The sequence below is a fragment of the Telopea speciosissima genome, chromosome 4 (genome assembly GCF_018873765.1).
Source record: "Telopea speciosissima isolate NSW1024214 ecotype Mountain lineage chromosome 4, Tspe_v1, whole genome shotgun sequence".
Classification (NCBI taxonomy): Eukaryota; Viridiplantae; Streptophyta; class Magnoliopsida; order Proteales; family Proteaceae; genus Telopea; species Telopea speciosissima.
Window position 1 is genome coordinate 37,461,952 of NC_057919.1, and position 17,366 is coordinate 37,479,317.

At 38.1% G+C, this 17,366-nt stretch overlaps 1 protein-coding gene across 4 annotated transcripts in view; it reads left to right on the forward strand.

The window, feature by feature from the left end:
• Positions 1-1,192: 1,192 nt before the first annotated feature.
• LOC122660226 (dihydroorotate dehydrogenase (quinone), mitochondrial) overlaps positions 1,193-17,366 on the forward strand; it is an 82,452-nt gene continuing 66,278 nt past the window's right edge. For 2 of the 4 annotated variants that reach the window (XR_006332649.1, XM_043855442.1), the window contains exons 1-7: positions 1,195-1,355; positions 2,109-2,191; positions 15,695-16,018; positions 16,199-16,454; positions 16,724-16,804; positions 16,888-16,995; positions 17,092-17,121. Coding sequence is in view for 3 of the 4 variants with exons in the window: in XM_043855442.1 (XP_043711377.1) it covers positions 1,221-1,355; positions 2,109-2,191; positions 15,695-16,018; positions 16,199-16,454; positions 16,724-16,804; positions 16,888-16,995; positions 17,092-17,121 (1,017 nt within the window). In the remaining variant the exon portion in view is untranslated. Of the gene's footprint in view, positions 1,356-2,108; positions 2,192-15,694; positions 16,019-16,198; positions 16,455-16,723; positions 16,805-16,887; positions 16,996-17,091; positions 17,122-17,366 lie in introns of all 4 variants that reach the window. The other 2 variants (XM_043855443.1, XM_043855444.1) reach the window with 2 other exon arrangements.

Here is a 17,366-nt window from a genome sequence, read left to right on the forward strand (position 1 = left end):
ATTATACTGAGAGAAGAAAAAACCCTTAATACTAACTTAGACTCTAATTTCGACTTCAATTCCTAATTCCATCACTAGACTTTAGGAATCTAGTGAAATCCCCAAAGAAAATTGCGGAAAATTATGGAATAACAACAATTGTTACTAATTTTTAAATGGAAAAATGTTGTTTGTCATCATCTAACAGAGAATTCAGAAATCGTTGAAGAAGAAGAAGAAACAAGGAGAGGAAGAAGAGGAAGAAGAAGAAACAAGGACAGGAAGAAGAGGCAAGAAGAAGATGTTGCAGGGGCGGTGCTGTTCGTCATTTGGGGCTGAAGAGGGTAAAATGGGAATTAAATTATATTAAGGGTAATCTAGGGTTTTAGAAAAATTAGATATGCATACGTCATCATTTAATGGGTTTTTTATCGGTTAGGGTACGGTTGATAGAATCATTAAAAAATAAGGGAGGATATAATCATTTTTTCAAAACATGGGTATTGGGTTGATATTATGGAATCTTAGAGGGAAGGAGATGATATTTTCCCTTTTGTTATTTTTCCAAACGTAACCCAACCCTGTTACATGAATAGGAACCCAAAAAAATATGTGCTCATCTAAAACCCAAAACCTTTCCACTTGCGCTATTATGCGAGGCAGCAAGGTCGACTTCAACTCTTCAACGGATGATCATCTACGCCCCTGTAAGTTGTTGGTTCCAAGTTCCAACATTCTCTCTCTTTACCGGCATTTGATCATCTAATCTAAAACCCTAGAGAAATATTGCTCGGTTTCTCTGATTCTTTTTCCCAATTGAAGCATGGAGACATTGTTTTTCGGGGAATATAAGGGCTCAAGTAGGTATTCTTTTTCCATTTTCTTCTTTTAGTGCTCCATTCACTGCTGGGTGTGTTCATGTGATTTGGGAGATAAATAGTTAGTTAGTGGATGAGTTACAATTTTATTAGGGGCAAATCTTGCCACGCTTTCATGCAGGCTCTTTACCAAATCCAATCCGAACCATCTTAAATATGCAATTCTTTGTCTCCGAAGGTTTCCGAACAAGTCTCCAAGTCCGTGTTGTTCTCCGTTTTCTCTCTCTCTGTGCGTGGGCGTGTGCGTGTGTTAAGCAGATAATCTGAAGGCTTTCTTCTTTTGTCATTCAGTACCAGTAAAGCTCACATGTTGTCTTTCTTTGGCTCTCAGATAACTGAATTTTAGAGAGGGAGGGCGCTTCCATGGCCGCAAGGGCTTCCAGGAATTTTTTTAGGGAGGCTTTGTACAGGAAAGCAAATTTTAAAGCTTTTGGTGCCTCCAGACATTTGAGTTCGGTAGCTGAGACTACTCCAAAGATCCCTCAGCCTTCTAAGAAAGTACAAATTCAGCTTAACTTTTTTCTTCCTCTGCCTTTTTCTATCTCTGAATCTTTTCCTATAAGAAAGTAAGAGCTTAATCTGACTACGAATATGCAATAGTTCATTAACGGATTTGGAAAAGAGGAAAAGTATGAATAGAGAAAGAATCCGCAAGATTGGGTTTTTATCCGTGTATCCACCAACTAAAATCCAATGTACCAAACTAGAGAAGGAAAAGATTCCAACTCATGGAATGTCGTACGTTACTGGTCTTTCCTTTATTTCTTATTAATCTCTTTGATGGAACATTTCTCCGTAGTGTTGAATAGACAGATACATAGGCTGGTCCTCCATATTAGCACTAGGAAAAAATAGGGATCTTTGCCTTGGGATTGCCTTTGGAGTTCCTGCCACTTTGGCTTCAGGCTCTATTTATTATATTACTTTAGTGTCAATAGCCTCTTTTATGCTTGTTTAGCTCTACTTGTGCTTGCTTTCTTCAGCATTTATATGGCATTTACTAGGAAGTTCCTGGTAGCATTGGCCCACTTGGCTAAATTTTAACCTTGTTGAGGAAAGTAAATTTTTAGCTGTAAACTTTCATGAAATAAAATAGATAGAATTGAGCTTCTGGGGGATTTACTTGAATATACTAACTCTGGGTTTTATGCTTGATATCTTTTCTTCTTTGTATACTTTTCTGTGCAGGCATTTGATGTTGACTAATTTCAGTTCTAAATCTTCAATTTCCAATTATGTTTTGATTTGTAGGGGAGGTTATTGACTGGGGCCACGATAGGCCTATTAATAGCTGGGGGAGCTTATGTGAGTACTGCAGATGAGGCAACTTTCTGGTACATCATTTAGGATGTTTCAATAATTTATGCGGTTCTTTCATCTAACACTTATTCACTTATCTTTTGTTTTAACGCTGCCAATGGATATATGATCATGGATATAAGTCTTTGGGTGTAGCATCAATGTTATCTATCAACTGTAATTTAATCAGATTGCAATGAAACCTTTCTAGGGTTTCTTAAGCTTGTTAATAGGTTAAACCAAATATTTAACACTTGGTGCTGTCAGATGGTAGGAGGTTCTGAGTGGCTCTTCCTTACTTCAATGATATATATATTGTATTATATTGATAGATTACTCATAGTTGGAAAACCAGGTTTTCTGACTCGACTTGCCTTTTAAAAAACCTGGTGACTTGGCCTGGTCAAACCGGGTCAGACCGAGTCATGTTTTGTTTTTTTTTTTTGAAATTATAAAAAATACAATAAATATGTATATATTAATAGAAAATCAGAACATGTGATTAAATAACTCATTTTCAAATCTTATAACATAACTTGCCTCTTGCAAGTTAAGAACTTAGAAATCTTACAATGTCATATTTAAATGTATGCAAAACAAACATATCATTCATAAATAAAATTGCTTGCCCTTTGCAAGCTAAAACTTATCAATATGAGATTCACACACTAAAAAAGAAGTGCAAGTTTGACTTAGTACTATGACAGCAATTCGTGTCAATTCAGGACATGTGATTCCATGTTGTCTCCACCAAGAAGCTTAAATTTACAGCATAATTATTAAATATAAGTAATTTAGATTGTAGTGAACTAGGTATGAAATATGAAAGGGAGATTAAAAGATTTTCATCTATGTACTCATTATTACCTGGATCAAGAGTAGAAAAAATAAGATAATAACACAATATTAGTGGAATCTAGGATAAGATATGATTGTATAGTTCATAATAATTACTAGAAATTGGAAAGAAAAAATAATTACCCCAAGAAATGTTGCATCCCTGTTCTCATTAATCGGCTCCAAGCGATATAATACATCATTGAGTCCACGTATAATATGTGGTGCCTATAACAGAATAAATAGAATAAAATAGATAAGCGCATTAATAATTTATAGTTAAAAAAATATTAATAAAAGGTTTAAATAACAAACCTCCGTAAAGTCATCCCGATATCGATATCTTGGATTCAAGAAATAGGCTGCTGCATGAAGAGGATGATGGTGTTGATCATCCCAACGAGCAATAATAATTGATTTCACTATATCCCTTTGTTCCACATCATCACCGTGAGCATTATAAGTATCATAAATGCTTTCTCCATCAACTAATTTCAAGACTTTGAAAAGGGGAATGAAACATTTACAAATAGAATAAATATTTCTCCAAAAAATCCTACTTCGAACAATCTTCTCAACCTCTTTTCCAGCAACTAACTTTGCATATTGAGAATTCAACCACTCATCAGAATCAAACATCCTTTTCAATTCTCTTCTATGATTCATCAAGCTACCCAATGCAATATAATGTGTTGCAAACCTTGTAGAAGCAGGGGGCATAAGATCTCTCTCTTTAGTAAACTTATTTCTCATCAAACTAAGAACTCAAGAATGATTACAAATGAATTTTATAATCTTCCTCCCCTTTTCAATGCATGCAGCTTCCTTTTTAAGTTTTGCAATGTCTTCCAAAACGAGATCAATGCAATGAGCAGTACAAGGGACCCAATAGAAGGTATTATACTTCTTATCGGCCAAAAACTTTCCCGCAGCCTTGTAACTTGATTGGTTGTCAGTCACAATTTGAATAACATTTTCCACACCAACTTTTTTCACTACCTTATCAAACAAATTTGCCAAATTGACCTCATCCTTGCAAATGCCAGATGCATCTACAGAGGATAAGAAATACACTCTATGTGGACAATACACAACAAAATTAATCAAGGATTTATTTGTTTGATCAGTCCAACCATCAGCCATAATTGTGCATCCAGTTTGCTTCAAAGAAGCTTTAAATTCTTTCAAGTTTCCATCAATTGTGTCCATCTCATTTTTAAGAAGCCTGCCCGCAATTTCCGTTCGTGAAGGACGCCTTAATCCTTGCCCATATTCTGCTATCTTGTTCACCATTGCAGTGAAATAAGGGGAATCAGCTGCATTAAATGGAATTGCAGCATGGTAGAAGAATCTAGCAATTGCCACAGCCATGTTCTCTCTTGCTTCAGCCGGATTGGTAGTTTGGTACTTGTCTTTATCTTCATTTGCTTGTACTTGTGCTTCAAAACCTGTTTGTTCTTTTTATGGATTACCTGAGCCTTACTTGAGCTTGAACCCATATTTTGTTTCGTCTTAGTCCCCTTTGATTGTTGGAGTACTTTGCTGCCCTTTTCTATTGTTATCACCTCTACCTCCTCATCCTCACTTGAAGCAATCTCTCCTTACAAGCCCAAAGATCCAATCTCTGTTTCTCCTCTTTCTTTTTGCTCCTTGTTGGTTGAATATGATTCTAGAAATTTTCTCATATTTTCTGGAACATAATCAGTAACTTGCTTACATTGCATTTCCTCCCCCTTAATACCAGCTAAATGATACTTAAATCTATTTATCCCGCCACTAATAATTTTTTCACAAAAGTTACATTTGACCTTCTTCTTCAATTCATCTATTGGTTGGCAATAGCCCCACTTAGGATCAGGCATCATTTCTCTATAGCAATTCATTACAATGCTAAAAGCCTAAAACAAACATATACTACAAATTATTACAAAAGCTGAACATTTTAAGAGCCAAAATTGAACACAAAGAAGAAATTAGAATTGAACATTCCATTCACTGTGTACATTCAAAGCTACCAAAGTACCAATTGTAAAACAATGAGACGGAAAAAAGGAATGAAATTCTGCAAACTGGGTAACAGCAAATGTTATGTGCATGAAGGAAGAGAGACACTGCCAGAATGGTGCAACAAATATTCTCTTCTATATGATGACTTTCTTTTATTAAAAAATAAGGGCTTACTTGCCCATGGTTAGCTTGAATTGTGTTGTACCAAGTACCAACTACCTACAAAGCAAGGAGGTCGGACCCGAGAGAGAGAGAGAGAGAGAGAGAGAGAGAGTCTTCCTAGAGTCTTCCTGGTGGCAATCATCGGGTCTCCGTAGGAATAAATAAGATATAAGATACTGCAGGCCCGCTGGAGTTACAAAAGGGATGTGCTTCAGTGATGTAAATATGACGACTGGCTAGAAGAAAAAGAAGAACCAAGGCCCATCGAACCAGCTCCAGATGGACCAGATCAAGCCAGCACAGCTTCTAGAAGGGCCAAGAAAATAGGCCAAAACACTGTTCACGTGAACAGTGTCACAACCCACAACCCATATTTTCCTTGTGTGGAGATATTTTTTCGAAGATTTTGTGGGCCTCAAGTGGAGGAAGATTCCATCCTAATGCCGGCATAGTTTAGGTTCTATTTTCAGTTTTAGAAAGTTTATAGGTAGTTTCAAATTTTAGTTTGTTTGTATTTTGTTTCCTTGCTTGTTTAGAAAGCTGAACTGTAAAGCCTAGTAGGTTCTAATTTTAGTTACCTTCTATTTTAGTTAGGATTTAGTAGTTTCTATTTTCTCAAGTTAGATTAGTTTTTATTTTGGAAAGTTTCTATTTTTATTGTGAGCTTGCCTAAGCTATTAATAGGCCTGTCATTGTAATGAAGGAACACAGTTTTGAGAATAGAAAATTGCTGGCCAAGCTTGCCATCGAATTATGGGAGAACCTCCTTGTTTCAACAGCTGGGATAGCTGTGGGTTAGAGACCCAGGCTGAGTTAGCCATTCCCCTACCCCCCTTCTCTTCTATTTTCACTTATTCCCCCACTCGAACTCCATATTCTCTGTTGTTTGAGACCACAATCAAGTGCTGCTGCTGCATCAGTAAAGGACCAGAATACATCCCCATTTCAACTAGAAACTGCTGCTGCTGATCACAACCGCAGAAGGATCGAGTCACCCCTGCAGATCAGTTTTCTGCCCAAAATTCTCCAGCAACTTCAAGCCTACACTTCTCTGCAACCTGAGCCTTGTTTCAGTAGGGCTCTGGAGGGCTGAACCCTGTCAAGGAGAGCTACACTTGATCCCTGTTTAGAGTCCAAGTTGCTGCTGGTTTGCAAGATCTCAGCAAACTTTTTAATTTTGATTCCAGTTCATACCTTAGCAACCAGCCATCATATTAGGCTGAAATTTGGAGCACAAGGCCCTCTCCTCGATCCAAGTCTGGATCCAAACTGCTGTCTGATTTGGTTTTATTTCTCTAAGTTATTAATTCTGATTTTGTTGCTATTTTGATGTTCTGCTATAGAGTGGTTCTTACTTGAACCCCTTCTACATTATTCAGGCTTCAGCTGGAAAGTTAAAAATGCGAATACGTTTCATTGTGCTAATGTGCTTATGAAAATTGAAAGATGCAAAGTTGCAATGGGAAGTTGAAGAGTTGTGGAGAAGGGGGCCAAGGGACTCGGGGAGTCTTTTCTTTTGGTCTTTACTGTCTTACATGTTTGTTACTTTGTTTAAGCTGTAGTTTTACTTTTATTAGTTGTTACTAACTAATTACATTTATTGATATATGCACTCAACAGTCATCTACTTAAGTGCTCATTTATGTTTTTTAAAATTTGACAAGACTCGCCTGGTTACCAGTGACTCGGGCAGAAAAACCGAGTCTTGTTGGATTTTCTGTTTCAGGAGCTTGCAATGGGAAAAATAGGGGAATAAAGAAGAGAAGACGGGAGAGGAGGGAGAAATGAGGCTGTCCATAGGGAAGAGAAAGAGATAGCTGCAGGAAGGGGAAGAGAGGAGGGATCACAGAGAGAGAGATCTGTCTGGGGTGGGGAGGAGAAAGAAGCCTTCACTTGGCCAACGTTTTTGCACAAGATTCTTTTTTATCTCAATCCAATCAATAGGTATTTACATGGCTTTTTAAATACCTAAAAGATAATGAAAAATAGAACTAGACTAGCTTACTGAAATAACTAGAAAAAGAAACTAGAGAAGTACTCTTCTGGACACTTACTTGCTTAACATGACAAAACCAACAGCTATGTAGAGGGTCCCACAAGACCCCATGCTAATGTACTTTAAAATAAAATCTCTTAAACTACCGGCTAAGGGGCCCCACTGGTAGTACTAACAACGGCACTAATGCAAAAGACTCAAAACAATTTATAAACTACAATACATATCTATACATATATTATTACACTACATCCAAGGAAGGTTTAAAATTTCGCGATATATCGGTATCTCGGGCCTACCGAGATATCCGAAATATCCGAAATATATCGAAATTTCGCCGAAATATTGCATTTTTTCTGTAATATTTCGGCAGTCCATCTCGGTGGGTTTTTGGCCATATCTAGGGTTGATACTTCATGGACACCCTTATTTAAGCTAAAGAAACACATTTAAACCTTCATATTGCAAAAAAATGAACTCAAAGTGGTGTTTTGGGCTTGCATCCTTAATTGACAGTATACGGTCGCCAACCCTAATGTATAAATAGTTATATACACATTGATTAGGAAGTCAAAGACATAAAAGAAATTTAAACAAACTAATTAAAACTCATAAGACAATTCATAAATCATATTCTTATAAACTCCATAATCGTCAATGACTCAATACTCAATAGCTCAGTACTTTAATAGGCAATAGTGCAATACACAAAGTCACAAGTTCACAAATCTATAAATCACAACTTACAACTTACAACTTACAAGAGTGCAAGACTCACAAGACTCACAAGTCACAAGTGCTAATAATAATTGTTGTGCCTTCTTGGATCAACCCCACTCATGCCCCGCTGGAGTCGACGTTCATTGCTCTCTGTTTGAAGGACATATGTGGACCATGATATAGTTTTGGAGAAGAAACGAGTGTAGTCATCCACAACTGTCATGTAAATGGAGTCATCAACATACTGTAGGTAACCTATCCTAGGATATGGGTTAGGGTTAGCAATCGGTCCAGCCTGGGAAGAAGTTGATCGAGTATGATAGATGTCGACGGAAGCGGCGTTGGCACTGGCTGCATGTATGGCTGGTGAGGTCGGTAGCTAGGGTATTGAAAGATGTCATCCACAAAAGATGATCCAGTATGTCTCTGGGACTGGGACTGAGAGTCATAGTTCCCTACCTCACTAAACTGCCCATATCCATATCCATATTCATATCCACCGTGAGATTGTGATGCACTATAATCTGATGACAATGGAGTGGTATGTGCGTCAAAAGATGGGGCACGCCAATGCCCAGTCGATCCTCCCTCCCTATCACCCATACTCAAACCGCCAACAGAGCTAGATAAGTCATCAATGTCTATATAATCAGCTTGTAATTGTGTTTGTCGACCCCTACGCTTCCTGCTGTATGGTTGTATGGGGGGCTTGTGAGGGTGCGGGTCCGGGGTCATGTGTACTGCGGTCCATATCCTGTGTGGCATGATCAAATTGTGTCTCTCCAGTGAATCGGACTGGCTCTACAGGCACCGTATCCTCGCCTACCACAAAACCCTCTCGCATTCCAGTAAATTCTAATCACCACCACCACCACCACCACCACCACCACCACCACCACTACCACCATCACCACCACCACCATCATCATCACCTGAGGACCTAGACCAGTCATCATCATCAGCAATATTGCCATCAGTGGGTTGGAATGGTATGGGTGATGCTTCCTGTGCATGTATCTGATCCTTGTTAGCCATATAATCATCCACATCAGCACCAATCTCGGAAGCTATCACGGGGTCTGGCCTACCTCCCTCTTGATCCAACATCGGCTCACCTCTATCCCTCACCCAATCCACAATAGGGTCCTCATCGTCTGAGTCAACTTGAAAGATGTCGGCAAGGTCAATAGTGCCCCTTTGTCCCTCATGTCCCATGCGTATGTGTTGCAGTTTCAGCCTCAAGTTGTAGTGCACGTACACCATGTCAGATAGACGTTCGGACCCTAATCTGGTGCGCCTCTTGGAGTGGATGAGCGTAAAGGTACTTGAGTTCCTCTCACAGCCAGATGCGTAACATGTTTGGGCAAGGACCTTGATTGCTATTCTCTTTATATTCTCAGCCGATTCCCCATACAACACCCACCATTCAACTGCATTACAAGTTTACAACAAAAAAAGACATGTGTCAAATGTTGTTTCAAGTTTCAACTTTCAATACATATGTAATTTAAAACTTAAAAGAATTAGATACTGAATTGAGTAACAGCATCACCGCGTGCTCTGCCTTGTATTATAGCATCGGTTCCAAAACTTCCTAATGCATCCCTAAACATCTTTATCTACATCCATGTGAAAAATTAGTAGTTACCTATTACTAATTAGTAATTACTACTTACTAATCATATTCCAAATGAATTCTAAGACTCACCTCATTGTTGCAAATAGCTTGTAGTTGACCATCTGGCTCCAACTTCTACACTAGTTTCACAGCATCAATAAGTTGAGTTTCCAATCCAAGCCTATTATTATATTGATACTTGGGGTTCAAGTAGTATGCTGAAATTTGACATATAGAAATGAGATATTGTCAAATGTATAGGTAATTAGTAAATAGTAATACTATGAATTAGTTACATAAACAAATTTACTCACCAGCCTTATGCAGTGGATGCATAAATTGATTCTCCCAGCGGGCATTGAGGATATCCAAGAAGTGCTTGCTACTACGAGGAGCCACACTGTAGACACTATCTTTCATCAAGTCCATTGCAACATATAAGACTGGCATGGTAGGGTCCTTGAGAGCGGAGTCAGCTATATGTAAAACTTTAACTACTGGCTCCAAACCTTTCACCACTTTGCTTAGTTTTGTCCAGAAGTCCTCAGATGACATGATTGCTTGTGCTTCCCTCCCACTTGCAGTATTGGAACCCTTCCATCCAAACCACTCCTCAGAAGCAAACATACTTCTCAGCCCGGCCTTCTTTGTCTCAATGCTTTTTAGGGCAATGTAGTTGGTGGTAAATCTTGTGATGCCCGGTCTCACCAAGTCACCCCCACATTTTTCCCTCAATAGATTTGAGTGCAAATGAGTGGTTGTATACATAGTTGGTGACTTGTCTTGCACTTTCAACCACAGTCTTCACCAACTTTATCTTCCCCATATCCTTTAGCATTAAATCAATGCAATGGGTTGCACAAGGAGTCCAGAAGAGCCGGTACTTACTGTTGTTCATCATCTTCTCACCGGCCAGCTTGAAGTTGCTTCTATTTTCCGTTACAATCTGGACAACATTCTCAATTCCCACATCTTTTTTAACCACTTCCTTTAACAATCTATAAATGTATTTTACATTTTTTATCTCTTTGGATGCATCCATAGATTTGAGGAAAACTGTCCTCCCATCACAATAGACCGTACAATTGATGATGGACTTTCTTGTAGGCCTAGTCCAACCATCTGCCATTATAGTCACCCCATATGTCTCCCACATACTCCTCATCTCCCCAATGTACTCATCAATCTCAGACTTCTGTTGAGGTAAATAAACATTCATTACCTCATATGGGGTGGGGCCCTTGAACCTTGGGCCAGCCTCTGCAATTATATCAATCATGGTATCATAATGGGGGCCTTATGCAGTATTTGCTGGGATGGTATGGTATAGCATCCACTTAGCTATTGACTCTTTAACTAACCCATTCATCCCCTTCCATGCTCCTTTGATTCTTGGTTGACTGCTTCCTTTCTTCCTATGTAGTTTAGGATCTGATGCTGATGGTGGTACTGGTACTGATAGAGGTGTTGGGGCTGCCTTCACACTTTGTGATCTTTTAAAAGGACTGAAAGATCTAAAACCTCCAGATGTGCCACCTCCTCTACTACCCCCTACTCTCTGTCTCTGCTGATCATCTTGAAAACTAACTCTACTCCTTGAAACAGTCTGTCGAAAGTCCCTAGCCTTCTCTGCTGTTTGTATATCATCAGGTACTGCAATGTCCTCCTCCTCATCATCATCAGAGGAGTCATCATCATCATGGTATTGTCCTCCTCCTCCCATTGAACTCCTCACTGCATCCTCAAGTTGTTCTCTTATTCTCTGCTTGTCAGCCTTCCTCTTCTTCTTTCTCCTCAAACTCTCACCAATCTCCCTAGCTACTTGCACAGGTGTCATATGGCAACCTACAACATCTTTAGATCCTCCAGTCAGATGTTGTTTAAGTCTACTGGACGTCTGGACCCACCTCCCAAAAACTGCATGTGACAATAGTTACATTGGGATTTTCTCTTATCCCCATCAATTGGAGTGCCATGTAACCATGCAATGTCACCCCTAGCTGCCTGGCTGGCCTCTCTTCTTTTTACTCCCTCTGCTCTCTCTGTTGACTACTTTCCCTTACCTTTTGCTTGCCCTTCGCACGTTGTCTTTCACGATCCGTCATAATAATACTTGTTTACTGCAATGTAAGTAAAACAAATAATTAAAAACTTAATGTAGAAGCACTTCAATTGAGACTCTTAGAATACTAAAACAATTGTGTAGCTATTTAATATTTTTCCCTTAACTTTTATAATTTTCTCATAATTAAAAATAATTTTTTATATATAATTTTAATATAAATATTGACCTAACACAACAAAACCGAAAATTATTAAACATAATATATATCTAATGCATTTCAAAACATGTAGAAATTACTTTCATATTTTTTCATGGTTGTTCAAACCACAAACTCATATTTTCCTTATTTATTTCATTTTTTTTATTTTTTAAATATTTTTCTTAATTTTCAAAAAAATAAAAAAAACTATTTATGGGCAGAAAAATAAGTTCGGCACCGTGAAACCATAGATCGACCATTGGTGTCTTACATATATTTAATTGATCCTCATCTAAGTTATATTACCCCTATTTTTTTTCCTATTTTAGTTGTAGGAAAATCAATTTTTAAAACCAGAAAATAAAAAATAGAAAATACATATGTAAAAAAAATTTCAACACCGTGAGGTTGTAGATCGGCCTCCGGTGTCTAACATATATAAATTTCATCACCATCCAACAACTCTTATGCATAGTATTTTCAAAAAAATAGTTTTAAAGGAAAAGGATATACCTTAAATAGTGGAAAAATACTTGTAGGATGTGCTTAGATGAGCCGCCGACGTGTTTCCGGCGACAATCCGTCAAAAAAGTGCTTGAACAATTCTTGGAGTTTTGGATTATAGCTTGGAAGAGTAGAAGAAGAAGAAAATGGTGGAAAACTAAGGCTTACAGCAGGTCTCAGTCGATATTTCGACTGAGACCTGCGAATTTTGAGAATATAAGCAAGTGTCACGTGACACTTTTCGTTAAAATGTGATATTTCGCCGATATCTCGTGAGGCCACGATATATCGTCGATATATCACGAGATATCGATGAAATATGTTACTTTTTCATTTCGGTATTGTATCTTGTCTCGGCCCACTCGAAATACACGATGTTTACCGATATATCGGCGAAATATCGTGAAATTTTCTACCATGCATCCAAGTTACAAAATACAAACCGAAGGCCCAAATTGAGGGTCAAGCCACATCGAACGGGTGGAGGTTATGTCACTGCATCATTGTTACTTCTACTAGCATTGATTTTGAGTCCTGGTGATATATTTGCTCTGTTTCATTGACCCACCAATCAGTAGTTACAAAGCAAAGGTAAGAGGCTATGGACTTCAATTTGTAGGACAATTATCTGGTGTCCCTTGAAATCTGGAAATGATAGGGTCGCGAACAATAATGCTGGAGGGGTTGAGAAGCACACAATGCTGCTTCGGTCCTTGTAGTGGTTAACAGGATTAGAGATAATCTTTTATGATGGGGCTTCTTTAACTTCTGCATTGTGATCAGTTAATATTCTGATATTAGGAGGCAGTGAGACATGTTTTGGTATTGGGGATTGGTGTGCGTGTGTGTGTTTGCATGCATGCCATAGTTGTCAAGGCGGCAAGGCAACCCAAGGCGGTGGAGAGGTACCTAAACGCTTAGGCGACAAGGCGCCCTCCTAGGCAACCAAGGCGCCCAAGTGTTATTTTTTTTAATTTCCCCTCTTTTCAAACATTATTTAGTATGCTACAATATATACCTTATAATGTAGGAGGAATTCAAGTAAGAACCACTCTACAGTAGGAGATAATAGTTGCAGTAGAACACCAAAATAGAAACTAAATCAGAATTAGTAACTTGGTGAATAAGGACCAAGCAGCAGCAGGAATGGCTCCAAAGTAGGATCGAGTGAAGGCCTAGGCAAGGGTGGTTTGTGCTCCACATATCAGCCAATTCTAATGGCTGTTTGTGAAGTTATTCAAGTCTGAAGTTTGCAGCAGATTCTGGGCAGAACTGAGATCGCAGGTGCAGCAGTCCTTCACTTGATTGTGTAAAAAGCAGCAGCAGAACTTGATGATGATTGTGGATTGATTCAAGTCTCCAAAGAGTTCTCCAGCAGCAGTTTATTGCAGTCACAAGATGGCAGCAACAGTAGGGGTTGATTGGAAGAACAAAAAAGAAAATAGAAGATAGAATGTTTGGGATAGGGATAAGGGGGGGCGTGAGAGGTAGGCTATTTCAGCCTTGGGTCTCTCACCCATAGTTATCTCAGCTGTTGAACACAAGTCTCTCTCAGACCAAACACTTGCAAGCAAGCAGTAGAAATTCCATTAATCAAGTTTGAATTCTAGTACACCAAGTAATCTAAGACTTGACTAAGTAAACTGAAATAAAATTAGAAAGTAAACAAAAATAGAAACTTGAGTGAATAGTAACTAACTAGATCAGCAATAAATTCTTCATTCTCTTGCTATCTTCAGTGGGGCCCATAGAATCTCAAATATTTCCTTGGATTTCCTTCTCCATGCAAGGCTTATGGACCCACAACATTGTTCACATGAACAGTAGTTTGGGTACTGTTCATGTGAACAGTAAAAAAAAGAAGAAAAAAAAAGGAGTCTGTTGTGTCCTATTCTTCATGCTTTGATCTACATCACCTTTTATCATAAAAAATCAACATTAAGCTGCATCAAGTCATAAAAAATCAACATTAAGCCACATCAAGTCAAAAAAAATCAACATTAAGGCACATCAAGTCATCAAAAATCAATATTAAGTCACATCAAGTCGTCAAAAATCAATATTAAGCCACATCATGTCGTCAAAAATCAATATTAAGCCCCTTAGAACCAATGCTCTAAGGGGTGAGCCTATTGACCCGGGTTAGTTGGCCTTATTCGGGCCGGGCTTGGTTCTTCCTATCTCCTGGTTTGTTTCTCATTTTGAGCGCTTTTTGGGTTGGGCTTTGGCCCATTGTCTTGTCCCTGCTTTTTGGTAGGGCTTAGTGTCGGCTTTTGCATGTTTCCTTCCACCCCTCTTTTTCTCCCTTTGGTAATTGAATTATTTATTCATCAAAAAAAAAAAAAGAAAAGAAAAAAAAAAGTCATAAAATTTCAACATAGAACTAGAAGACATCAGAACTGAAGAAGCAAACTAATTGGAAGTTTAAAACAATCAACACATATATGTGGTTTATACTGTTCTTGGAATTGGTCATTGTACTGGTATACCTAGTCTCACATTTGGTTTATACTGTTCTTAGAAAATATGATCTTATTTATAAATAATTAAACTACTCACGATTTAGAGAAATATTTTTGTTCTCTAGAAGTTTGACTAGTCAAATGATGTTATTTTTACATGATACTTTTGTATTAGGTAGAACACAAAACCAGCTTCCCAACAAATCCAAGATTGTTTAAATCTTATTTATATTGGAGAAATTATGTTCCGGTTGAACTTTATTTGGTGCTCAAGAATGCTATCAAAATCGCTCTGAATGAAAATATATTTTATGTATCAAAACAAATGAACATTTTACCGTACTTTTGGTTTTTAGCATTGTTTTACTATATTAAGATTTAAGGAATTTTTGGATTTGAGAAGAACTCCAGCATTTGAAAGTTGAAAATTCCCCCTATCGCCAAAAAGCCAGTTTTTGTTTTTGAACCCGGGGGGGGGTTTACTTTTTTACATTTTGGAATTTGATTTTTTGAACTATTTTTATTGGATTCGAATAGGATGAGGGGGGAGTATTTGGTTATTTATGAATAATATCTTAAGTAAATGAAATAACAACTATAAAAACATTTACTTAAATTATATTTGGCATAAATAAGGGTCGATAACACTAAGGCGGCAGTCGCCTGGGCCCCCAATATTCTGCCTGGATGCCTAGGTAGTGCCTAGTCAACACCTTGACAACTATGGCGCGTGTGTGTGTATGTATGTAAACTTTGCAGCAAACTGAGTGCTTTTTGTTCACATGGTTAATGGTTATATTGGAACTCCTCAATTAAGTTGATAGAAAAAAGTTTTTTAGTTTTAAAATACTGATGATCTGTTATCTCTTTGTTATATTCATGCCTGTGTGAGTCAGCTTGCTTTATTCAACTAATATAATACTGTATTTTTCCTGTTAATGGACTTGTATTACATTTACATTCTGCAGTGGTTGGCTATTTTCAGCTACAAAACTTGTGAATCCATTATTTGCCTTTCTGGATCCAGAGGTTGCTCATCGTCTAGCAGTCTCTGCAGCAGCCCGTGGTTTGGTTCCAAAGGAGAAAAGGCCAGATCCATCGATATTGGGGCTGGAAGTTTGGGGACGGAAAATTTCAAATCCAATAGGTCTTGCTGCTGGTTTTGATAAAAATGCTGAGGCTGTCGAAGGATTATTAGGGTTAGGTTTTGGGTTTGTAGAGGTGGGCTCAGTAACTCCTGTTCCACAAGAGGGTAATCCAAAGCCTCGTATCTTCAGATTGCCGCAGGAGGGGTAAGCATGCATATTGTATCCTATTAACCTTTTCCATTCAATAATTATTCTAAATTGAAATTGCTCACTCTTGTGGAGTCCATTTCACTAGAAACCAGAAGAGATTGGTAATTGTGTTTGGCCTTGTTCATATTCCTGTTTCTTGTGATGAGTTGTGGAGCTGCTTGGTTTTGTTGGCAGTGCTATCATAAACCGATGTGGCTTTAATAGTGAAGGAATCGTGGCTGTTGCAAAACGTTTGGGTGCCCAGCATGGTAAGAGAAAGCTGGCTGAAATATCAAGCACTTCGATCTCATCCAATGATGAAGTCCAACCTGGAGGAAAAGCAGGCCCTGGAATTCTTGGGGTTAATCTTGGCAAGAATAAGACAAGTGAAGATGCCGCTGCTGACTATGTTCAAGGGGTTCATACATTGTCCCAGTATGCTGATTACCTGGTATGTTCTTTCCTTTTTTTTTTATGTTGCCATGATTTTTATCTATTCAACTTAGACACTTGACTCCCTATGTTATCTTTTGTTTGAAAATAATTAAATGTCTAACATGCTGAATAAAATTCAATAATGCTCCATTAGCCTCTAAGAAAAACATTCACGTCAGAGTGTTAAAAGATCAAGTCCAGTTCTAATCAAGTCACTGAACTTTTCAAACTTTCTTGAGAATTCATTAAATGTAGACTATACAAGCTACTAGTATTGCTGTGCAGGTTATAAACGTTTCGTCACCAAACACTCCTGGACTGCGTAAACTTCAGGGGAGAAAACAACTGAAGGACCTTATTAAGAAGGTTTGGATCTTCATGAACATATTTAGTGATATACCCACCCCTAACAACTAAAAGGCCAATTGCTCCCTCCTTTTGTTCTGAAGGTACAAGCTGCTCGTGATGAGATGCAATGGGGTGAAGAGGGTCCTCCACCATTGCTTGTGAAAATTGCTCCAGACTTGTCTAAAGAAGACCTTGAAGATATTGCAGCGGTGTGCAGATGTTTTACTTTATTAATTTATTTTATTTAGTATTGACTTGTTGATTCCATCTAAAGTTTCTTATTGTTTCCTTTTTTATTGTTGTAGGTTGCTCTTACTCTCCGCTTGGATGGATTGGTAACTTTTTCTTGATCTCAGCTTCAACTCATTATCCTCTTTAGATTTGAGTTAGATGATGACTGTAGCATTCCCTTGACTCTCTGCTTTCTGATAATATGTCACTGAGTTGGCTGTATTATGTTTATTACCTGTCCACTTTTGCTACTTGGTTGTATATAATGTGGCTCATAGATTATTTTCCAGGTGCAATCCATATGGTAGCATGTGTGATGTTAACTTGTACTGTATTCTGCCATGAAGTT